Source organism: Pelobates fuscus, chromosome 4, assembly GCF_036172605.1.
Source record: "Pelobates fuscus isolate aPelFus1 chromosome 4, aPelFus1.pri, whole genome shotgun sequence".
In the NCBI taxonomy this organism is placed as follows: Eukaryota; Metazoa; Chordata; class Amphibia; order Anura; family Pelobatidae; genus Pelobates; species Pelobates fuscus.
The window spans coordinates 46,062,142-46,088,697 of record NC_086320.1 but is presented as its reverse complement, the minus strand read 5'-3'; the positions used below and the strand labels follow the sequence as shown (position 1 = coordinate 46,088,697).

The 26,556-nt window shown below is 35.2% G+C and overlaps 1 protein-coding gene across 1 annotated transcript in view; it reads right to left on the bottom strand.

Annotated features, from left to right (window-relative positions):
* Positions 1-26,556, bottom strand: part of CSMD3 (CUB and Sushi multiple domains 3) — a 1,213,223-nt gene that overhangs the window by 173,741 nt on the left and 1,012,926 nt on the right. Inside the window, exon 45 of the mRNA XM_063451130.1 lies at positions 19,372-19,549. Within this exon, the coding sequence (XP_063307200.1) occupies positions 19,372-19,549 (178 nt within the window). The remainder of the gene's footprint in view (positions 1-19,371; positions 19,550-26,556) is intronic.

Sequence of the window (26,556 nt, the reverse complement as noted above, 5' to 3'; positions counted from 1 at the left end):
TGTCTACTTTATATAAATATATACTTTTGTGAGGCAATTGTGTTTTATGTGAGGCTACTAAACATACAAGACAAATATATCAACTTCTAAAATTGTTTCACATTGAAATTTTATTTTAGTCCTTTTATTTTGTGACCTGTAACTTTCAAAATAAGCTGACATGCTATACATATTATGTACTCTATAAATCAAGACACATGAATGAATTTATTTTGACTTTATTTTTTTAAGCTGGACATATTATGCACACACTATTAATTTTTTTTTTATACTTAATGAAAATGTATCTATGTATATGTCACTTCAAATTAAAGCCCCCTTTGCCCTCTAAAAAACGGTATATAATATGTGTTGGTGCAATAAATGACAGAGGTGCAAATTGCGTTTGAACACAAACATCAAAAAATGCAAATATTGCTTATGTCCTTACAGGTAAGTCCAGTTTTTGAAGCTGCGTCCTTAAGGGGTTAAACAAAGTGAGTAATAAATATGCAACAAAATATAACAAAACAGACAGAAACAAAAAGGAAAACCAAACAAGGTTTTGTTTACAACTTGAAGTCTACCGTTGCATAAATATTAATTCCAAGCAAATTGCATTTCATTTAAAGTTTAAAAACCTTTAAAATATTATGGGCACACTAGCACTAATATGATATTGACTAACTAATTTGATGCTTTACCCATTGTCATTAATTCAAGCACATATTGAAATTGTGGAGAATTGCATAATTTATTTTACAAAATGCATTTATTGGAAACTAGCTGAGTTTGGAGAATTTACACAGTTTTGTCTTAATTCACAATCTTTTACCAATTTTCTGCAATTGTTGTTCTTCGTGAATAACCCCAATGACTTTGTAGTTTACATCTTCCATAATTGCCCATTAAACATCTGTTGATGTATTGTAAAGCAGTAGTTTGGAAACCATGGGCATATTTATTGAAAGATCTAACTTTATTTTGTACAGTATTTCAAGTGCTGCTTAATATTGGTGACATTTAGCTTTATTGGCAAACAACTCCAAATTTTTACAGGAAGAAATTACTTTGAAAAAAAGTTTATTGATGTTCTGATGTAGACTATCTATGCTACACTTCCTGATTAATCATCAAAACTTGATGCATCCACCAGTAAATCATTACACAATTTACTGGCAAACTGAGCAATGTTTCCTCTAAAGTATCATTATTCTCAACCAAGAATTGCAATGTTTACTGCAAATGTCCCATGTTCAGTATTTTACTCACTAGTCTCTGCAGATCCATCAAAATATCGATGGTCATAAATTACAATTAAATTGCTATATAAGTATTTTACCACCTAGTTAATCAAATATATGTAATTTTTTGTTGTTTTGCCTTTTGGTTAAGTACAACTTGTTTGTTTGTTTTTTTTAATTCCTGCTACTAGATCATAGTTTGCAAATGTGTCCTATTCCACTCTCGTAGAGCAGAAATTCCATTAAGTTTTATGGCTAAAGACAGCATCCTTTTTAAAGGGACACTATAGGCTTTAAAACAACTTTGGCTTAATGAAGCAGTTCAAGTGTATAGGTCAGGCTCTTGCAGTTCCACTGCTTAATTATGTGCCATTTTAAGAGATACATCACTTTTGTTTCTGTTAATGCAGCCCTACCCACACATCCCCTGGCTGTGACTGACACAGGCTGCGTGGTAGCTTGCCATGTTATCTCCTGCTCTGTAAATTGAACTTTAAATGCACACAGGAGACTCCTGCAGGGTCTACAAGGCAATTAACAGATCAGGAGATAAGATATTCTAATTTAAACAGACTGTGCATTAAAGGAAGTTTAAACATTAGATGTCTTTTTACAGGAAGTGTTTAGGAAGGATGTGCAAGCCACATGCAAGTAGATGCGACTAGGGATGTATAAACAAAGTGATTTAACACCTAAATGGCAGAGAACTTTTGTGTGCCCATAGTGTTAAAATTTCTTCCCTTCTTTGTGTACCTACATTTTAATAAAATTAACATGGGGTTCACAGGATCCCCTATTATATTTCTATATAAAAGAGCAGATTACTTTTCTCCTCAATCAATGTTTATAGAGAAACTATCAAAAACACATCATAAGCTATGATGCACAAACAATGTAAATAAGTGAGATTCAGTAAACAAATAAAAACAAAGGCTCAGTGTCCTCCTTCTCACTTTACCACATATTAATGTGGAAGAAAGGTCTAGAAACCTTGCAGAAATTGTACATTGCCAATGCCCAATCTTCCCATCCATTAATAACGTGTGATTGAAGGATGCTGATTGACTTTCCCATAAATAATTGGGTGTCCTGGCATCACCAACATATTGAAAATAGTATTGGTTTGTCTTTAACCCCTTAACACCGCAGCCAAATGTACAAGTTGTGAACAGAACAAAACGTAAACAAAACCTGGCATTTACGCTATATGTCTGTCCAACCGTTAATCACCTCTTTCATATTAAATGCACCCCCCCTTATTATATATCATTTTATTCAGGGGAAACAGGGCTTTCATTTAACATCAAATATTTAGGTATTGAACATAATTTAATATAAAAAAATTATAAAAAAATGGGAGAAAAAAAGAATTTTTTAATTTTTTTTTGTTCTATGTGACATTTTAACTGTGGATGTCAAAATACTGTTTGCTTTTACTGCAATACAATACACATATTTGTATTCAGCGATGTCTCACGTGTAAAACAGTACCCCCTATGTACAGGTTTTATGGTGTTTTGGGAAGTTACAGGGTCAAATATAGCACGTTACATTTGAAATTGAAATTCGCCAGATTGGTTACGTTGCCTTTGAGACTGTATAGTAGCCCAGGAATTAAATTTACACCCATAATGGCATACCATTTGCAATAGTAGACAACCCAAGGTATTGCAAATGGGGTATGTCCAGTCTTTTTTAGTAGCCATTTGGTCACAAACACTGGCCAAAGTTAGCGTTAGTATTTGTTTGTGTGTGAAAAATGCAAAAAACGCCAATTTTGGCCAGTGTTTGTGACTAAGTGGCTACTAAAAAAGTCTGGACAAACCCCATTTGCAATACCTTGGGTTGTCTACTATTGCAAATGGTATGCCATCATAGGGGTAATTTTCATTCTTGGGCTACCATAGGGTCACAAAGGCAACGTAAGCAATCTGGCGAATTTTAATGTGAAAAAAATGAAACACAAGCCTTATATTTGACGCTGTAACTTTTGAAAACACCATAAAACCTGTACATGTGGGGTACTGTTGTACTCGGGAGACTTCGCTCAACACAAATATTTGTATTTCAAAACAGTAAAAAGTATTGCAGCAATAATATCGTCCGTGTAAGTGCTGTTTGTGCGTGAAAAATGCAGAAAACGTCACTTTTACTGGCGATATCATCGTTGTAATACATTTTACTGTTTTGAAACACTAATATCTGTGTTCAGCAAAGTCTCCCGAGTAAAACAGTACCCCCCATGTAGAGGTTTTATGGTGTCTTGGAAAGTTATAGGGTTAAATATAGTGCTAGCAAATTAAATTCCCTATACTTTCGGCATGGGTTGTCAGGCAGGTCCCGCTAATTGTAATTAATTAGGATACCTAATTATGTAAAATTATTACATAAATATATGTGTAGAATTAATATATGTATATATATACATATGTGTATATATACGTATATATATTTAATTTTTTTAAATATTTTTATTTATATATAGGTATATATATAGTGGTATATACGTATATATTTATGTATATAGATATATATATATATTATGATATATATATATTATTTTGTTCTACGTGTATTTTGATATAAATATATATATTAATATCACAATACAGTTAGAACAAAATAACACATCTATATATTTTTTAATTATTTATTTTTAAATATTTTTTTTATTTTATTTTTTTACGTATTTACATATATTTTTTTTATATTATATATAAATATATATATAACAATAATTATATATATATTTAATCAGTATCAGTCTACGTGTAATTTGATATTAATATATATATATATATATTTATTAATATTTAAATACACGTCGTGTATGTGTAAATGTGTGTGTGTGTGTGTGTGTGTATGTGTATATATATATATATACTTAGATCATATATATATAATACATATGATCTAAGTATATTTTATTTGTAACTGTAATTTTTTTAATTTATTTTTTGAACTAATATTTTATTTTTTTTACAGGACAGGGGGCAGAGACAGTGTCAGCCAGTGATTTCACATCACTGGCTGACACACAGGATCAGTGATCACAGTGACTGCCTGTCACTGTGATCACCTCCTGCAGATTGGGTAATTGACCACAGGGGGGAGTGCCTGGGTGGTACAAGCACTCCCCCCTTCCAATCTGCAGGGGGATCACTGTGCCAGTTACATGTGTCAGCCAATAGGCTGACACATGTAACACTGATCGCAGTGACAGGCTGTCACTGCGATCAGAGTGCTTTGAGATCGCAGTGACAGCCTGTCACTGCGATCAGACTTCGCAGATCGCGGTCACTGACCCCAGGGGGACTGCCTGGGGGGCCAGGTAAGTCCCCCGACCGCGATCTGCAGAAGGGGAAAGCCGCCGGCCGCATGTGTCAGCCGATTTGAAATCGGCTGACACATGCTTAATACTGGTCGCAGTGACAGCCTGTCACTGCGATCAGAGACTGCAGATCGCGGTCACCGGCCACAGGGGGGGTTGCCTGGGGGGCCAGGCATCCCCCCGACCGCGATCTGCAGCGGGCGATTAGCGCCGGCCACGTGGGCGGCCATTCTGGCGAGGACGTAATATTACGCCCGCCGGCGTTTAGAGCCGGTTCCTGCAGGACGTAATATTACGTCCTCCGGACTTAAGGGGTTAATATGTCATTGCTACCAGAGCAATGCATTTTTTTTTTTGCTTTGGCACTGAAATGGTGAGTGGTGTGAGCACTGTATGAGTCTGGTGAGGTTATCCTGACTAGTTATAACTGGCTGAACAGTGGAGACAGGATTTTTTTGTCGGTGTCTGATTTGCAAAAGAAATCATGCAGCCTGGGTATTTTTGGGTCAGTGCTGGGTATTGAATATCGAATTACCAACTCTGGTTCTATTGCATCCCATGTGGCTGAAAACTTACATCTGCTGTGCAGCATAACTACTAACATATGCCAACTACTGAACAGCATTTATGCTTAAAAATGCTGCTCAGACAGCTTTTTTTGGCAGCCTTCCTTACTAAATCGAGACATTGTTAATTGGAATGCAACGAATGATCGAAGTTAATAAATATTACAACATGTCTGCATTACATTTTTCTATTTTCTTAATGTTTAAAGCTTCAGTCAATAAAGCAGGGAAAGTCACATAGGATATATCTTGTATCTTTTATATTTTTCGCCCAAGGAGAATAAAGTTATTTCTTTATTCGCTGTTGTGTTATACCCAATCGTTCTAACTGTACTTTTACTTAATATAATTGCATACAAGTGAATTTACATGCAAGAATATGAGGAATTATGTCTGTTTCTTTAACAAGCACATACATACTGTGAATGTAAACATTTTAGGACAGCAGAGTCCCTCAATGATAGAAGATCTTAAACTATAAGAAGAGAACAGGGAAGCAATGACTACCTCTTTTACAGTCAAAAGCAAGAGAGTTGCACAACCACTACATAGTTCTTTATAAAACTAATCCCCTGTGCTATTCCGGAACTTAAAATATAGGAAATTGTTAGTAATATAGTAGAATCTCCAGAAAAGTCTCTATTGGTCCTGCAGTTTTCAAGAATCCAAAGATATACAAAGCACTTCACTATTTGTGTCCTTCTTACATCTCATCCCTTATTACTAAACCCAATCCAAACTTGATTATTTTGCTTATCTCATGGTATCCACTTATTGGGCAGCTCCAAGGAAGACTCTTTCTCAGCTGTTCCAGCTGCCTGGTACCAGACAAACTTTGAATCTCTACCTTGTTTATCATCTTCAAATGTTCTCTATAAATGTTTCACTTTAAAGATGTTGTTTGTTTTTATTAAGGATATTTAATGCAAATATATATTCTGGTATGGTGAAATTAACCCCTTAAGGACTGAGCCGTTCTATGCCGACCGCCGGCGTTTAGAGCCGGGTCCCCAAGGACAGCATAGAACACCCACCGTTCTTAAGGGGTTAATATAATCTTAAGCAGTGCTCCTCAACCCTCTCCTCAAGGCCAAGATTTATGGATTACTCGGGTGTGTCTAAGGTGCTTAGAAAATAGGAAAAAAACACCTTAGAGCCTGGGCTGTTAGGTGTGCCTTGAGGAGAGGGTTGAGAAGCACTGCTCTTAAGCACATAACATACAGCAATTCTATAAATTTCAATTTTCAACAATAACAAACATCAAGGGGATAGGAATGAGAATGGAGGGGAGTAAAAAAATGAGAATGATAAGTAGTGATTCTAAGTGATGCTAAGAAAGCATAAATGGGAGGAGAGGGAGAGGAGAGTGAGTTTTCACTTCATCTAAGGGATCCATTATCAAGTTAGATGAGGCTTAGTGTCTTTCCAGTAGAGTGTGTTCAGTGGTGCAGCTACCTTCAGTAGTTAAGGAATATTTACAGTACTGTTCTGTAATATCATGCAGAAACATGGATTCTAGTGTGAAGAGTGGCTTAGCATCTTAGACCAAGGTGATTATGTATGCTTTCTCAAAATACAATGAACAAGTCAACCAATTTATGTTGTACATGCCACCGGCGCACTGACATCTCCAGCAAAAAGAAATAATGGCACCGGGAGTATTAGTGAAGGAGCTTTATTCCACCAGAGTAGAGACGGCAAGATTTTTACCTTATTTCTTGCTTGACAAATACTTTGAAATAAGGTTGAAGAGTTGACAGGTCCATTCTGGTGGAATACATCTCCATCACTAAGACACCCAGTATTGCAGCTCCATTATTTATTATTTGATATTCAATTGAGGTTATTGAAAGGAAACATCAGCAAAACTATTCAGAGAGCTGGTCTCCCTTATCCACCTTTGACATTTCCAGCAAGTCTTACATTATGTATAGATATTCTGCATTGGGGAAGGTGTTCTGTGCAAAAGAGAAAGCAGATACAAAATACATCCCTTAGAGTGGATGCCAAGAGTGGACAGCTCTGAAAACTCAATTTGGTTATAAGGAAAGGACAGGATAGAGAAGGTTTTAAGTTAATTTTATCTGAACGAACTGCAAATGACTCATGAATCCATGCTAAGAAGCTTGGCTTGAAACTCACATGCAATAAGGTGGAGAACAAAAAGAGCAGTATACCTTGTGTCAGTGGAAAGGAGCAGAGTGGTGGTAGAGCATATATTATCCACCAACAGGTAATGTTAATGTCGGTCGACCAGGCTGCAAACCTGAGAAGGCTCTGCTGTTCCCTACAATGGACACTGGAACTGTAGGAAGACTGGATCATATACATATGAATTCACACTTTCACTACTCCTCTACCTTCAAAAGTACTCCTATTGATGTAAACGATGATGACGTGATTTTTGTTTCACCTTTACAGGTTTCTAAAAATACACCACATACTGAGCAAAGAAAAGTAGGGTTTGCTAAACCAAGAAAACTAAAATAAAATCACATTTTTCAAGCAAGGAGTTGGACTTTCTAAAAGGGATAATACGTGAGACAGTCATCATCAATGATGAGTTAGATCCTGAACAATACTAAGTGCAATAAAAATGTGCTTCCATCTTTGATGACAGACTTATAAACACCAACAGACCTATAAATGTGGATATTTCCTCCTACTCCAGCATTTCAAAGAACACATTATGGGATTATTAGTACTAGTATTACTACTGTGCCAGAATCTGAAATGCAAATTAAAAAAGTCAACTCTCTAGAATTTGGCATTACTGTGTATGTGAATGATAGCCACCTTCAAAATACTGAGGGGCATGAGCTGAGATTAATGATTGCACATGCATCCTCTTTGCACCTCTTTGATGTTCATGTGCAAACCCCCTTTCAATGCTTCACAGGCTAAGTCTGGAATGGATCTATCCAATCAAGGAGGAAATATTGGCAGAGATGTTTTTAAAAATGGAGAAGCTGCAAATGTATATCTTTGTATATCCCATTCAGCTTCTTTTCCAAGTATCCAGCTGTAACCAGGAGTCTCATTGTCACCAGTGGCCTTACTTCCAAAGCTTAGTCTTCATGCTCCACTGCAACAACCATGTGCTCTAAAAGCTGTTAAAGTCCCTTGTGTAAATTGCAAGATGCCACGCCAGAAAGGGCAGACAGCAAAAAAGAGTAACAGCCCTACACATCTGTTTTGTTCCATTTGCTTATCATAATTTTCACATAAACCAGCCCCAAAAAAGCTCTGCACAATGCATAAAAAACAATTAAGATTCACCATCTGACTTTCTTAGCAAACAATTAAAATGTATTGCAACATTTTCTATAGGCAATTAACGAACACTTCAATTGAAAGTAAGAATTCATAGTGTTTTGCACATTTTTTAATTAAGCTAGTTATCCTACAACTATTGCTATATTTATTGTACATTTGTATAAGCATTATTACATTTTAGGGACATATAATTTTTTGACAAAATGTTTTTAACTACGTATATTCCCTTCTCCACCCCACCTTATGCCCCTCCCTACCTCTCTACAGAAAAGCCTGTCTCCTGCTCTCAAAATTCTTTTTATTTCCTTCTATCTCTAAACTCACCATTCTGACTTTCCCAGCAAACAATGAAAAAGTTTCCTATTACTAAATCATTGTTCTTTATTGGCTCGGTGATTGGAAGCAAGGCTCTCCTTGGATAAAGGGTGATATTGTATAGTATAATTGTAGAGTCTCTAAATATTCATAATTACCTCATTCTGACCATCTTTTATTCTTGCAAGGAAGAAATAGAAAAAAAAGAATGCAGGCAAAATACGCTGCCCCTGATAGTCCCATATAGTCACTTAATAAGGGAATCTAGCAGAGAAAATTATACTAACGTTTACTACTGTTTACTTTTGCCTGATATCAATGGTTATTAAGTCTTCAAATGTTAACGCAACATAATTAATAGATTTTATAGCAAGACAGGAGGCTCGTATTATGCATTAACTTTCTTTACTTAACTCCAGCAGCAAAGACATATTTTCAATAAAGTTTAGTGAAAAAAAGACAAAAAAACAGAGTAACTGAAATGGAACACTCAGTAGCCAATCAGCATCTGGCATAGTCTATATAGTGAATGATCCCCAATATTCTTCCTCTCTTTCTTTTTTCAAGTAGAGATAAGTATATATATATTCACTTATGCTACTGTTTTCTATATGAATACCTTCTGGTTTGGTAAAATATATTTGTATATAGATTCAGGAGGTCTGGGAAGGCCACACAGAAACTAAAACACTGCTTTGACGGTCCTTAAGAATCCCCTGGCTGTGCTTAGTCACATAAGATGGGGAAGGACCAAGATCAGAACAAAATGTGTGTCTCAAAACTGAAGAGTGTGATCAACCCTCTGCTCATGAGGAAGACGGACAAGCTCAGAAGGCCATTCACAGGAGCAAACCTGACTCCTATAACACCTCCTCGAATGATGACTCATCTTCAAACTCTGAAGATGAAAAATCTGAATCTGATTCTGCTTCAAATTATTAATCTGTTTCAGAGACACCTGAGCTTCTCTCTAAATCTGATGAAGAGAATATTATAATGGATGTTAATTGGAAACCATTATTTGAACCAGACCATATTAAACACCCTAGGTCAGCCGAATAGGTCCCTATGGCTCATGTAGCCAAATCTCTTGAATGCTGGTTGAGGAAACCCCTTGACCAAGCGGCTAGAAATAAGTAAGAGTTGAATGCCCTAGACTGACTTTGTCTAAGAAAGTCACACAGACCCCTGATCCAGACCCCACTATTGTGCATTTTTTTAACAAAATCAGGGAAGAACCCAAGTAAAGGACTTGACAGATCACTAAAATCTTGTCAAGATAAATTAACAGACATACCTTGACCTGTGGCAAAAATGTTTGAGACTTTAGAACAAGCTGCCGCTTCTGGAATTCCTCTCAGCATTTATATTTTGAGAGGTTGGACCCAACACAGTGTATGCTTTTTGGGGAATGCTAACGTAGCTCTGACCAGCGAACGCCACAGGTCGATTTTAATGAAAATTGACCCTCAGTTGTCGAAATTAGCCACTTCTGAACCTGGACCAGCGGCTGAAGGTCTCCTATTCGGAGAATCCTTTATTAAAGACATTAATAAATGTGTCAATTTATTTAGCTCCCTTGATACGGCTCAGTCATCTCTGAAGAAAGTATTCAACCCTAAGGTTTTGGAAGGGCTGTAAGAGGAAGGAACCACTCTTCCAGCCGCTCCTTTCAACACAGGCAGGTTCCAAGAAACACCGTTCAACCCACCAGGCCCTCATATGACACCCAACAAACAACACCATTCTTCCCACTACGTGGCAGACCTTGGAGATCCAGAGGCCATTGGGGAATGTCTCGCTTCAGATCTTCATCCGGTAAGTACAACAATTCCCCTTTCTTCCCTAGAAGGTTTAGGTGGTAGACTCACTCGTTATTTTCACGTTTGGAGTCAGATTACAAATGATTCTGCATACTAAACACTGTTCTTGGATACAAAATAGATTTTATAGCATATCCTGTTCAAAGAAAAATACCTTTCCCGATAACATTTTAGATCCAAGACCAAGCTCTGGTCCATCAAGAAATATTAAATGTATGCTCAAAATGCCATCATGCAGATGACTATGAGCAGTCCAGGCTTCATAAGCAATTTATTCTTGGTGAAAAAGAAAGATTCTGGTCACAGACCAGTCATAAATTTAAAATATTTAAACAATTTTGTCAGATTCCACCATTTCAAAATGGAGAAAATGTATTATCTCAAAGACCTATTGATACTCAACGACTGATTGAAGGATACTCAACGACTGATTGAAGGATGCGTACCTCACGTTACCTATTCACAATTCATGTCAGAATTATTTACAATTCATATGGGAAGGAAAGAAATGGCAATTCAAATCATTGCCATTTGGATTATCCTCTGCACCTTGGTATTTCACCAAATTGCTCAAACCAGTAGTATCCCTGCTTTGAAGTAGGGGAGTGAGATTGATAATCTATCTAGACGACATAATGATTATGTAACAGAGTGTGCAAACTCTTCAACTACTAACTACTACTTAATCTGTTAACAAGCCTTGGTTTTGTAATAAATTAAGAGAAATTGATTTTAACTCCCTCTCAGGAGATAGAATTTTTGTGATTTCTAGTGAATTACAATTTAACCACTCTCAGGCTTCCATCACGGAAATTGAAAACAATTCGGAAAGAGATCAGGTCAGTTCTGAACAAGGAATTAATTTCCATCAAATCTCTGGCATGGATTGTAGGTCTTTTATCAGCTTCGAATCAAGCGATTTTTCTGGCCCCCCTTTATTATCGGGTTCTTCAAAGATTAACATCTACACAACAGTCTCCTTTATTCAGATGAGATCTCTTTGACTCCAAAAACAAGAACAGAACTATTCTGGTGGTTAGATCACATTAAAATTTGGAACGGGAAAGCCATTTTCACTTCATTCCCAGATCTGAATCAGATATAGAATCCGATGTGAGTTGAGTAGGCTGGGGAGCCCGTTGTGGAGGCAATTCCACAGGAGGCAAATGGTCTCTAGAAGAGACAAGTATGCATATAAACTGCATGGAACTCATGGCAGGATTTTTCACGCTACGCAGCTTTGCGAAACAAAAATCCCATTGTTGTATTCTTCTCAAGATGGACAACATATCAGCAGTCCAATACATAAATCGCTTAGGAGGAACAAAATCCAAGCAAATGGCAGACATTGCCAAAGATGTTTGGCACTTTTGCTTCGATCGAAACATAGTTTTATGAGCAGAATATCTTCCTTGCCTTTCCAATACAGTAGCAGATTGAAATTTCCATTACCAAGTGGATTACAGCGACTGGATGTTGGATCCCAACATCTTCTAATGACTACTTTCCCTGTGGGTCCGTTTCAATATGACCTCTTTGTATCACAACTCAATCGCCAATTAGAAACATTTTTCAGTTGGCATCCGGATCCAGAGGCAGCAGATCAAGTTGCATTCCTCCAATGCTGGAAAGATGGAGTCAATTATGCATTCCCCCCCATTTGCGATGATATCCTGGGTACTTCCAATAGCATGATCTCAGAATTCGACCCTAGTGGTAATAACCCCTCTCTGTCCATCACAGCCATGGTTCTCTCAGCTTCTCTGTATGCTGATAGACTACACACGACTCATACAGATGTGTTGTGATGCTCTTCCTGATCCAGAGGGAAATCTTCATCCTCTAGTGCTATCAGGCCAACTACCTTTAATAGCATCTCTCATCTCGGCTAATACAAATAGCGTAGTGAATTTTCAAACTCAACTAGAGACATTCTCTCAGAAGCATGGGCACCAGGTACCCGTGCAAATTACAGATCAGCCTGGAAAATGTGGCTTAATTGGTGCATGGAACGGACTGTGAATCCCATAGATTCAGATTTAGCAAACATTCTAAATTGTTTGTCAGACTCATTTGACTCAGGCAAGGCATATCTCACCATTAATGTCTATCGATCAGCTATCTCAGCAAATCACAACCCTGTTGATTTTTTCCCTGTGGGCAAAAATCCCTTAGTCTGCAGACTTATGAAGGGTATCAGATTTAAGCGTCCTCCATACACTAAATATCATTCTACTTGGGATGTTACTCTAGTACTCCAGCCAATAGAATTGTGGGGTGACAATGACTCATCATCCTTAAAATTGCTTTTGTTTAAGCTTACTACATTACTATGCCTTATTTCATTTAAAAGAGTTTCTGATATTAAGGCTTTAGACTTAAATAATAGACAATATACTCCTGATGGTGTTAATTTTTCTATTGTTAAATGTACCAAAACTAATCTCCGCTCTGTGTCCTAGCCGCCTTTTTCTGACCATCCTCTTCTATGTGTTGTCAATTGTCTTCAAACATATGAGCTTAAAACTTCATCTATAAGAAATTCTAATTTCTCTCAACTGCTAATATATTTTTGTAAACCTTTTTCTGCCTGTCTCCTCTAAATCTTTAGCCAGATAGGTAAGACAAACTATGCTTATGGCAGGTATTGATATTTCAGTGTTCGGAGCTCACTCTTCAAGAGGAAATATGACTATTAAAGTGTTTCAAGCAACTCTTTGTCAGACCTGTTAAAAACTGCAGATTGGTCTTCAGAATCTACATTTAAACAGTTTTATTTTAGACATAGCATGCATGTTTCAAACATAATATTGTAATATCTTAATGTATTTGACATATATTTCTATGATTATTCAGCTTTTAACATGCATGATACGAGCCTTCTGTCTTGCTATAAAATGCATGATTTTCCAAGTCTTGACATCAGAAAATATAGATTTTATTAAAGACAGGAGGCGAGTCTTATCCCTCCCATTAACCCACTCTGTTCTTTATGTTTCAGCTTAATCCTGTTTGGAGTTTTGTCGTTCTTATCCTTGGAGTTTACTCTAATAGATATTTCTTCTAGATTCGCAGCTCAAAAGAGGAAGAATATTGGGGATCATTCACTATATAGACTATGCCGGATACTGATTGGCTACTGTGTGTTCCATTTCAGTTAATCTGTTTTTTGTCTTTTATTCCCTAAACTTTATTAAAAAAATGTCTATGCTGCTGGAGTTAAGTAAAGAAAGTTAATGCATAATACGAGCCTCCTGTCTTTAATAAAATCTATATTTTCTGATGTCAAGACTAGGACAATCTTGAATTTAATACCAGTCAATGTTTGTATACCTAAATAATCAATCTTGAATAACACAATCTTCATCTCATGTAAATATGAATAACTCTGAAGCATCCGAATAATGCATGGAGCCCATCATTATGAAAGTTGTACAGAGGAATTTCTGAGCTTCCAGGACTCCACTAATTCACAGGCAGAAGAATATCATCAAAACAAGGGATATTTAGGACAGCAAGAATTTTTTCCAGGATTGTCTATCTAGCTAGAATCTCTCAAACAGCAAGACATAAAATCATGTGCATATCTTAAAGCACAACAGGAATCCAGAGGACTCTCTTGTCTCAATTATAGACAGCGCTATGCATATATTTTTACCACTAGAACCATTTCTTAATATTTTAATATTATAAAAACACCTGAAAGAATGATCCATCTATTAAAAGGGGTAAATAAACATCATATACAGGAACGGAAAGGGTCATACTGTTGACCAATATTATGACTATAATTATATATAAACAAGAAGGCTTTACAAGAAGGCTTTAAAAGTGCTATGGAGTTTTGTGCCACCAAGGAGCACATTGTATCTCAGATAAATACATAGACTGGCACATACAGCACTTTCAGACTTCCAGCTGTCATGCACTAATCAAATAGAGCAGAGCATGCTGAGCCTTAAAATAGAATTTCCCTCATTAAATGTGCACTACACCTGCCTTTAGAATGTTTTTTATATTTATTTTTTTGGTTTAATCTCCTCCCCCGAGTAGAAGGATTTTGAGGCATAACCAAGGGTAAAAAAAAAAAAAACTAACAGGCAATATTTATATGCTTGGGACACATGGCCAAATCTTAATTTATACAGCATTTGTGTTCATTTAATTTTATTGCATTGTTCACACAACTTGAATACAATTAAAAAAAATTATAAGATCGAAATCCAGTTTCAAGCAATGAAAGAACAGTTCGGAGACTAAAAATATATTTTACTCGTCTAACTTGCCCATTAATACAATAGTGTAAACTACTACTTATTAATAAGAGAGTAAACATTCAAATAAAAATGTTTCATTAACAAAATGTCTCTTTTATGTTAACATTCACATACAATATACATATTTTGCTACAATTATTTTAATTTCATATTTTCATACAAGCTTATTGCTATAGCATGACCTCGCATACTTCATTAATCTTAAGTTAAAAATGTCATGTTTGAATATTTTCCTGTTTACAGCATTTATATAACTAATATTAATAGTATTTTCAGTATGACTATGAGGATTTATTTTCCAAGAATTCATTCAGAAATGGAATTTATTCAGCAGTAATACATTGCTCTATATTTTAAAACTAGAAGAACTGGAGAATGGATAACATACAAAAACAAGTTAATTTGCAAAGGGAGTACAAGAAAATTATTACTGGGTCACTCAGGGGTATGGACATTGCTCAGCGCTAAAAATGAAGTAAGATCTGGCCAAATAGAGGGAGGATCTTCAATAGCTACAGAGGCAGGTCCTGTGGATAATGAAATATTAAATTTCAGGGCTCAAGAAGTATTTGTGCACATTTTAGTAACTAAAATGTTTTATAATAAGATTGGGCAAGATAATCCAATAAAAATAACAAATTCCACCCTATTACACCGATATACAGAAAAGGTTTTTCTTCTATACTTGAATCCCAATGCAGCAATCAGTCCTTCAAAGCTCACAGCAACTCCACCACTCACTACATTCCTTCACCAATTCATAGATGTTGTGCCATTAATTTCTTGTTAAATCCCCTCCTTTACATTATTATAAAAAGCTGCATAAAAATATGGCACTGTATAAATGCTAATAATAATAATAATAATAGATACATATATGTAAATCCCACAATGAAACTGTTTATCACATTTTCATCACATTTTCATCACATTCAGAATGTTATGAAATAATATAAAATCCACTGCTTCCAAATCTGTTTGTTATTAAAATAACTCTAGACCCTGCTTGTTGTTAATTAGTTTAGCACATACAATATATATTATGATCCCATTGCTCAACTATTCATTTATGCCTGTCTTTAAAGGAACACTATAGTGTTTGGAATACAAGACTGTATTCCTAACAATATAGTGACCCTCTGCCTCCATGCCCCCCTTGCCCCCTGTGCAGTCACTGATCTCTCGTTGCTGAATTAAGCTCCTCCTCCTGCAATTTCAGTGATTTTGGTACCTAACGCACATGAGTGACAAGTGCTTTCCTGTGGGTTTTTGAAGGCACTGGATGTCCTCATGCAAAGCATAATTTCACGGATTTCAACTCCTTGTAAATGCAGCAAGCACCTGGTAGACAGCTGCTGGATGCAATCTTAAGCCTGCAATGTGAACATTGCAGTTTTACCACACTGTAATACTATACATTTAGGGAACAGGGCCACATCACCCAGACCACTTTAATGAGGTGAGATAAAGTGATCTGGGTGCCTACAGTGTTCCTTTAAGAATAAATGCAGTGAGTATGCATATGGTATTTTGCATACATATGAAGAATTAACAGTCTTACAACTTTCTACATTTTTTATTAATGTTGAGCATTTTAAATCTGAAGATTTTAACATTTTTACCAATGATTGTACCAAATCTGTGAGCAAATCCATTTATTTCATTGAATGTTTTAAAAACATTTATTTATTTATTGATTAATTAAACTGCGAAATAATTCAGAAACTTTTTTTAATCAAAGCACAACTGTTTAGTCTTTCATCTTTTACATCTAGAATACCAGAATTTGGTCTGAAGAGATCTGAGCCTTCTCATGGAATAGATGCGTGTATTCATATGCTGGTGAAACATTTTAAGTTCATGGATTCCTGCCACAGCACTTGTTTTTAAAAATACTACTACATGTTGACATTTTGTGCAGTTGGCTAATTTGGAATGGAGTGGCATTTATAATATTTCTCCAATGCTTCTCGATATCTGACTTTATGCTTGAGAAAGCTCCCTGATAGTTACAAGTTTCTGGACAATTTTCACAATATTTTGGGATGTTAGTTTTTGTTATCCTCTTAAGAAATAATGAGCCACTTTTCAGAAAGAATCTGATTCCAGCTGACAGGCTACATTGAAAAGTCAAATGTGGTATTTTAAGCACAGTTCCAAGACAACTGTCCATGCATTAAAGGGACACTATAAGCAAAAAAAAAACACTATAAACAAAAAACAACCTTTGCCAACAACGGACATAGGGACTATTTTGTGTCTAATAACCTATTGGCTTTGCCACAACCTTTAAGAAGCTCCTAGCATTGATTTCCACACCTCGCGGTCAAATCACAGGCTTCTCATAGAGCACGTGGGACAATTCTGAGCCGGCAAAGAGAAGAGTCTAGAGGGGATATGAGGGAGGGGAGCCAGGATGGGTAGGTGATTTCATAAGAAAATAAATGAAAAGAAGAAGTGGAGAGAGGCAGAAGTGAATGCCCACATCGCATCTTCCCCTGCAGGTACTCTGGATGCAAGAGGGAAGATGAGCACATTTGTTGCAAGCGCATAGTGCGCACTAATGACAGATGCAAAATAAGCTCAGATTTGACATTGGCAGCCCGGAACAGAGATCTGGACTGCCAATGTCACATGTGCTGGGGGTGTAACTAGCCCTCAGCGCACAATTAAAAATATTTCTGTATGTGCAGTATTTCAAGCAGAAACACTGCAATTACTGACTCTGACCATCACGTCCATTTTAATTAATTGAAGTGGTAATGAAGATTGGAGTAACCCTTTAATGGAGTGGTTTTGGTGTGTCCCTGCAGTCTCACTTTTCAATGCTGTGGCATTTAGGAGTAAAATAGCTATGTTTGTAAAACTTTAGCCACACCTCTTCTGCATGTGACCTACACAGTTTCATTACACATCTCCTGTAAATAAACATCTAAAGTTGAATCTTTCTTTATTGCACAATCTGTTTAAGTTAGAATTTCTTATTTCCTGTTCTGTTAATAGCCTACTAGATCACGCAGCAGCCTCATATATGTGATTAAACCGTGTTTGCATGTTGGATGTCTGTGATTTACAGCCAGGTAAAGTGTAGCTAGCGTTGCATAAACAGAAACAATATTGATTTCACTTCTAAATTGCTAAGAATTATGCAGTGAGACTGCAGGCACATGATCTATGCAATAAAACTGCTTAATTAAGCTGAATTTGCTTTTGTGATTTGAGTATCCCTTTAATAATGAAATTAGACATGTTACATGACACAGGCTTAATTTTTTTGTTTTTGTATAATTGTGATCTATTATATGACAATCAATGACACTGCATTTAAAAGTGCACCGGTAACCCCTTTGGTTACAGGTCCAACAAATATTACAAAAAACGCTGGGCTACTCAGCACCTCTTACACCATTGGTGGCACTCATGTTGCTCTTCCCAAACACGTGGAAGAAAGTAGCTTATAAATTAGCCTCCCTTGTTATATTAGCAGCCAGGACCCATTTGGCCCAACACTGGAAAAGCACACTGTCCCTCACGTAAAGAACTATTAGAAAAATTATACCAATATTATAGATAGGAGACGCTTTCTTCCGATTCCCACGAGAAAGCAAAATGAACAGAACAAATATGGAAACCTTGGCTCACAGCATTATACCCCCCAAAATAACGGTTGAGCCCTAACCCGTACCATCAAGGCGTATGTCACAGATACCGACATACTCATAGAGGGCCATTCTACGAGGGTGTTACTCCCATAGATACACATTACGAGACACTTTAGGGCATTCACACACAATGATAGACTGTTGAATGATAATAATGCTGAACAACAGATCCAACAAGGATGACTGTAATACACTGTGTAAGCATATTCGATACTGTATTCACCAATGTATGCATGTTCAACAATGTAAATATTGTAAAGAATGTTACATAATGTGATAAGATCAGAAGCTTGGATCATTTTGCACCTTCCCCTTTTCTTCTTTTTGTACCCCCATTTCTTTCTACCTTTTCAAAATAAAAAACTTTAAATTTAAAAAAAAAAGAGCACCGGTAATGTAATGCTATACAAAATGTAATAGATTAACATAGCACTCACTTGTGTTCTATTGTATAGCGCAAATTATTGGTGTAATTGTATATAGACATCAACAGATCAAAGATACAGATCAAGGGGGTTTACAGTCCACTTGTAATAAAACTTTCTATATTCCCCCAATAAATGTACAATGCCAGCAGGTGTCCAGCCTCACGGGAACTGATTTTACCCTTAAATGTGCACATCTTATCAATTCATGCAAATACAGCTTGTTGAAATATTAAATATGAATTCATATTATATATCACATGCAGATACATGTTCACAACAAACTTACATTTTACATACTTGCTGTGTATTTTTTATATTTGTTAGATTTTTTTACATAAGGTGCAAATTTGAAAAATAAAATAAATAAAACATACAAAAATAAAAAAGCAAAATCTAGCATTGTGCATATATTCTTTTGAAACATCCCTAGTCGACATTCTAACATGCCATTGCTAATTGAACACACTTACCATACAGTAATAAAATCATAGATAGGTTCTGTCTGAAGAACTGTAAAATTGATGTAAATTCCATTGCCAGGTGATACTTTCACTAGCCAGAGGCAATCTTGAAAGTTTGGGTATTCATCTGGATAGCCAGGAGAGTAAATTGTTCCATTCATTGCTGTTATATTTCCTCCACAGAGAGCTGCAAAATTGGACAACAAACACAGAGAGTAAAAATCAACAGTAAATACTTTTATCTGTGGGACTGCATGAAAGATATGCTGGAAAACACTCTAGTGCACACTTGAGGTTGCTAAGCTGCGGGCCAATCTGAACAGTTATTTAGTATGTACCATTATTTTATTGTTTCAAACTGACTTTGTAAAATTGGTTTGTTTTGTAGTACCCATGGCTTCTTTAAAAACAGTTTCTGTTCAAATAAAATAAACACAAAGACAAGATATCACCCTTTTCTTACAGTCATAACATGTCATGGAATTACATTTTTGGACACTAAAATGGCACATGAAGAACAGCACAGACTTTAACAATACGGTAATGGTTACTGATATTTTTATGTTCTCGATAAAGATATTTATTGGTGTCATGAAATTAAAGTTCAAGCAGGAAACTCTGAAAGGGAGACGGACACTTCTCTGGAGTGTAAACCCTTGGATAACATGACGAAAATCACCAGAACATAGATTTACCTTTTTTTTTATAAGAAGCGCTGTTGTTATTATAATATTAATATAAGAGATTTAGCAAATTACATAGTAGTCCATTAATAGTCCAGTTCAGATGAGGTAATGTCATGGAAAACAATTAAAACGAGGAGGAGAAATAGAAACAGTTTAATTTCTCATCTTCTCTGCATGCTTTTCCTAGGCTGAATGGTAGGTGGAAACAACAAAACGTATAACAATGATTTGCCATGGAGCTAAGATGGAGGCACCTGCTGTAGGATAAAGAGGTGTGAATTTCTACATTTCATTTTATTTTTCTCATCTTACAAATGCATAAGGATAAATATACATAACATGAAAAATTTAGGGGAGTGACAATTGACCTTTGATCTCTTTATTTATTCATTGCGCTCTACTGCAGAATTTGCCCTCTATTTAAAATTGTTGGGTAAGCTTTCCTAATTATTTAATATTTTTGGGATAAGCTTTAAAAATAAATTCAACATATTAAAATATTTTTACAAAAATTATATGTCTATATATCAACATATAAAAATAAAAATCTAAATATTACAAAATTCTAATTTGTTTTTATTATATTAAATCATTTTAAAAGTGTATTCAAAAATATTAAATCATTTGAAAAGATTAGCCAACAATATTATATTTCTATGTTAAGATTTTTTTTAAAAACTAAATATTCTTGCAATTCATTTTTATATTTGAAGTAGAAAGACATATTTACACAGTCATGAAAAGCTGATGACATAATAAGTCCCTTTTTTATTAATTTAACTTTATTTCAGAATAATACTCTATATTTATATAGAAAAACTACCAATACTGATAAAATATCATCACATTTTATGCTAAGAAGGCTTGAGAAGATTTGCAAGGATTCAGTATAACATTCACTTTTTTCTGTGACACCAGAGTGAATGGTTTTTATTTATTTTTATGAAATTTAAGAATTTATAAGATCCTTTTCAGCATTCACTGAAACCTTAGTAAACATATTGTTTCCTAGTTGACTGCATCTACAATTATTCAAATTATTGAAAATGGAGAGGAAATAATACTATACTTATATGTGATGCAGTCTGCAAGTGGTAAATAAATTATAAAGAAGATAGAGGATCTATTATTGTGTTGCTCAGTTTTATCATTGCCTTATTGGTTTCGATTTGCTAATCCACATAAACAACTATAGCTTTATTTAGTTAAATCAAAATTCATTTCTCAATTGCAATGCAAATAACACTGAAACACTGATGTAGTTTGTACATTAAAGCAAGTGAACTAGTCAATTGTAAGTCAAATTTAATAAAATAAAGAATGCAATAAATATAAAATAACATTCATCTTATGCAGCAAATCCTGAAAGTTACAATGGTTGGAAAATATAGTAACTAAATAAGTTGACAACTGACCTATTCAAGTAGGTAGCTGCTGAATTGTACTAGATTAATTAAAGGGACACTATAGTCACCAAAAGAAATTTAGGTTAATGAAGCAGTTTTGGTGTATATATCATGCCCCTGCAGCCTTGTTGCTCAATTCTCTTCCATTTAGGAGTTAATTAACTTTGTTTATGAACCCTGCATAAACAGAAACAAAGTGATTTAACTCCCAAATGGGAGTGAATTGAGCAGTGAAACTCGAGAGGCATGATCTATACACTAAAACTGCTTCATTAAGCTAAAGTGTTTTAGGTGACTATAGTGTTCCTTTAACATCAATCAGTTTTCAACATGTCAAATAATTCTTGTGTTAGTTTTAAGTGACTATTTACCCTCAAGTGTCAGCAAATCTGATTAACACCTGGACAATTCTTATCAAACTCTTTGAATTTTTAATTGTCAGTATCCACAGGGAATATTGTTATGGAATATTCATACATATTATATGTGCCCTATATAGAAATGTATGTTATTAATCCTTATTTTGCTACTGATGAACACCCACATTTATTTATTTTGCACACTGACAACTCAAAGAGTACAAGTTTAGAAGTTTAGATACACACAGGACTCAATAATTAAAGGAACTACCCAGCATAAGTAGTGGTGCATTAGCAGTTTATATTCTTGGGCCCACATCTCCTCCCCCCCCCCCCCCCAAAAAAAAAGGGTTAACTTAAAATTTAAAGGAACACTATAGGGTCAGGAACACATACATATATTCCTGACTTTATAGTGTTAAAACCACCATCTAGACCCCTCTGGTCCCTTTTGCTTCCCTAAATATAGTAAAATCTTATGTGTATTAAAGTTTGCAGCTGCCGCCTCTGCCCCTGATCTCCCTGCTTGTCTGGCATCATCAGAAGTGAATCTATGAGCCAACCCCAGTGTTTTATTGGATGAGACTGTTAAGGAGGCAGATCAGGGGCAGAACCAGCACAAGTCAAACACAGCCCTGTCCAATCAGCATCTCATCATAGAGATGTATTGAATCAATGCATCTCTGAGGAAAGTTTGGTGTCTCCATGCAGAAGGTGGAGACATTGAATGGCAGTACTGCACACTGTGCAGCACTGCCCAAGGAAGCACCTCTAGTAGCCATCTGAGGTGTGGCCAATGGAGGTTTCACTAGGCTGTAATGTAAACACTGCATTTTCTCTGAAAAGACAGTGTTAACTGCAAAAAGCCTGAAGGGAATGATTCTACTCACCAGAACAATTAAGCTGTAGTTGTTCTGGTGACTATAGGGTCCCTTAAAACTCAGCGTTAAACTGGTTTCTCGTCACAGCTCTACTACAGCCATTGGGAGATCAGTATTGATGATTTTGTAACCAATGTAATGCTTTACATAGAAAGGCAGAGGGTGGCAGGATACATGTGTGTACTGAAGCATTAAATCCAGTTCTTCTCTATGCAAAGTTGGGTCACATTGCGATCAACTAGAGCTCCATCCCTCTCCATCCAGCTGTCTGACTGACAGTCCAGAGGGTGCAATTGTGTCACTTACAAATAATGAGGATTTCTCTTGAAATCAGCACTTTCATAGAGCACACTTTATTAACTCCTAAAGTACCTCAGCAAGTTGAAGTGCTTTAGAGGTGTGGAGTGTTCCTTTTATCAACATTCTTCAATTAACAACATACAAATTTTAAACCAAATGCATACAGTATGATCATAAGCTAAAATTGTTCCTCTTTTCAAGAACCGTTATATACACAAAAAACATTAAGCTGCTATAAAAGAAGGGAATTAGGTTGAAAAAATTGAGAAATAACAGCAAACATCTCCCTATCCCTATCACAACAGTGTACCTGCCCAATTAGCATCACCTAACAATCATCAATCAGTACATCGCTTTCTCACCTGCAGCCAGGCACTTACATTATAGAAGGACCTTATTATAATTTACTGCACTAATCACTCCCATTTCTCCAAAACAACTCTGTCATTCTTTCTCCAAATGCACAAATATTTACTCCTCTGAATATTGATTAATAAAAATATTTGAATTCTATTGTATCTGAAAATCTGTTAATTGGTATATTTTCTATGTTTTTAGAAAATCGTATTATAAGAATACAGGCTTGCCAGACTTGAAGGATGGGCAAGTGCTTGATACTATATAATTGCCTTCATTTATTTTTTTCCTGGGTGAAAGTATAATGCGGAGTTTAAATAATGGCAACATGGTTTAATATATATATTCACCATATATCCTCACCATTGCTTTCTTTCGTAATACTGCTATTGTCTCTATACTTCTCTAGGAACACTCACCTTCTATTCTGTCACATAAATACTCATCAATGAACCTAATTAAAGGCTATTTTATATAATGATAATAAATTCTGCCAAACTAAACAATTCACTGCTTCACATGCAGAGCTACACTTGAAAAGATGCCTTTCTCATGACTAACATATTAACCTTTACATTTAACAGTATACAATACACCAATTCTGTGTGAATAGATAGTATGATCAAAAGCTAAAATAAAAGCAGCAAAAAAGTTATTTACCAGTCTTCCTAACAGCATAAAGCATACTACCTTTCATTTACTAAAATAATACGGTAAATACAATATGTTGCTCACATCTCAGGAACATAAATGTTTAACCCAGTCGAAAAAATGCAACTAATATATTTCTTCAACAATAATTTTGGCATGTCTTTCATTGTCTAGAATAATAAAGAATGCCCTAGTGTTTGCTGAAGCAGGTAACGATCATAAATTTTGAGATGGCTAATATAAAAATGTAACCAATGGATGTTAATTTTAAGTCAGATTTAAATAATATCTTTAAAGCTTAGCTAGTTTTGTTCTTCTAAAAGGCAGCAGAAGGTAGTTCCAAAGTGTGTGATTTCTGGAAATAGATGTCTGTGTAATTATTTGAACCCTGACTGTGTAATGTTTTAAAACAGTGGCTAATTACACAGGGTACATTAGTTGGAAAAAATGTTCATTTTCTACTTGCCGCATAAGAAATCTCTCTGCTTAACTGATCACGCGAAATAAGAATAGTGATTTAGTAAATTCAGATGTATATAACTAATGTGGGGTTTATTCACCATTTTGCAAAATGTATGCAACAATAACCAATTTAACAAAAAATAATATATATATATATATATATATATATATATATATATATATATATATATAAATAATATAAAAATATATTAAAATAATATATATATATATATATATATATATATAAATAATATAAAAATATATTAAAATAATATATATATATATATATATATATATATTATTTTTTCCAGAAAGGGATATTTTTTTTAACTTTGCTCTTTTTTTATTATTTCTCATTGTGTTATTATGTTTTAATTTGGTCATATTATGGGATCTAGGCTGGTCTAGGGACCGGGTGTAATACATATGATTGACACTCTTGCTGCCCACCCTTCATAGGCAGTGGTGTGAAGGTAAGTATTAGAGTGGGTGGGCAACCATCCTTACCTAGGGTGGCCACCTTTCCTGGAAACTAAACACTGGCTATGGTAATTTGCGTGATTAATTATATATGATATTACAGGGCACAACATCACCGGATGCTATGTTACATCACAAGGAGTGACATAAGAGGGGAAAAAAACATTTGGAAGAGGAACATTCCTTAAATAAAAAATAAATAAATAAAAAAACTTTATATGTGTGTACTATATGTGTATGTACTATGGCTGTAAGTGTAGCGCTGTGTGTGTGTGTGTGTCAAAATGTTATTATTGCTCCTATCCTAATAATTTATATCCTGAGTATATTAAATATTGACAGATAGTGGATATCATATGAGCTCAAACTTTCTCACACCAACATTCTTCAAAGTAAAAATAAATTACTACAAAAATAAAGTTGTTCAAATGTAAATAATTGTAACTTTCAAAATATCCCAAACAAGCAATATATGTATAATATTGTTGCTTTACTTTGCATTTATGTGCATATATTCCTTAATTACCTCATCAATATCCTTGGTCTTAACTCACATATCAAGGGCAATAACTTAAACCTGATATACATTAACTGATATATACATTTAGGTCAAATGCCCTGCTTGTGACTAGTAGTAATGAACTGTATGGCAATTGTATCAGTGCATTTTCATGAAATCTCAAATTTTTTTGAAATGATGTATTTTAATATTGTTTAAATGCCCACATAAAGTAAATACAGTTATGTTATTTGAACTGTAGTACATTCTTAGTTGCTATCTCTGCCTCTATGTAATCATTATAATCCCATCCTTGTCTTCCTCCCTGACTGTTAGAATCCTCTTTTCTGTTAAAAAAAAAAAATCCTTATTGTGTGGGGGGAGGGAAGGTTATGATGCTATTTTAAAGCTATTTGCAAAGATACAGAAATAGGGCTTTATGGCTTAAAAAGGCAAAACTAAGTTTGCTTTATGGCCAAAAAATTTGGCATAACTTTGCAATACAAAGCATAACTAGCATATATATGTTAGTGAGAGGACAGGGCTCAAGTTAATAGGTTTAGTAAATGAAGCACTTTGCAAATGTGTAATCTGAAACATCTATTAATTATTAATTGCAAAAGCTGTTAATAAATAATGTATAAAACTATATAAGAAATGTAAGACCCAACAACATAAGAAAGTATTTCTAATATTATTCCAGGACATTCCAATTGAATACATTTTCTGGACCTTCCTCCAGTCACTGGGTATGCATGTGCTTTTTGACTGTCAAAGTGTAAGTGGCCACTTAAAATCTATATTGTCACTTTGTTACTCAATTATACATTGTGTTTTGTGTTTTATGTTTTTTTTTTCCTTTTAGGTTTCCTTCTGAATCATCCAAATAGTTTCTGTGAAGGAATGTTCAAGCTTAAAACAAAATTTGATACAGATTTGTTGCTCTACTCGCTCAGTCATTTTACATGCAACAACCACACAATACACATGCTCACTCATGGCGTCTAGTGCCCCCCACTGACTAGAACAGTGAAGCACATGCGCATTCCAGTCCACTCTCCTTTGCTGCCAGGTTACATCAATGTTGGGCAACCGTTCTTGTTAAATTAACAA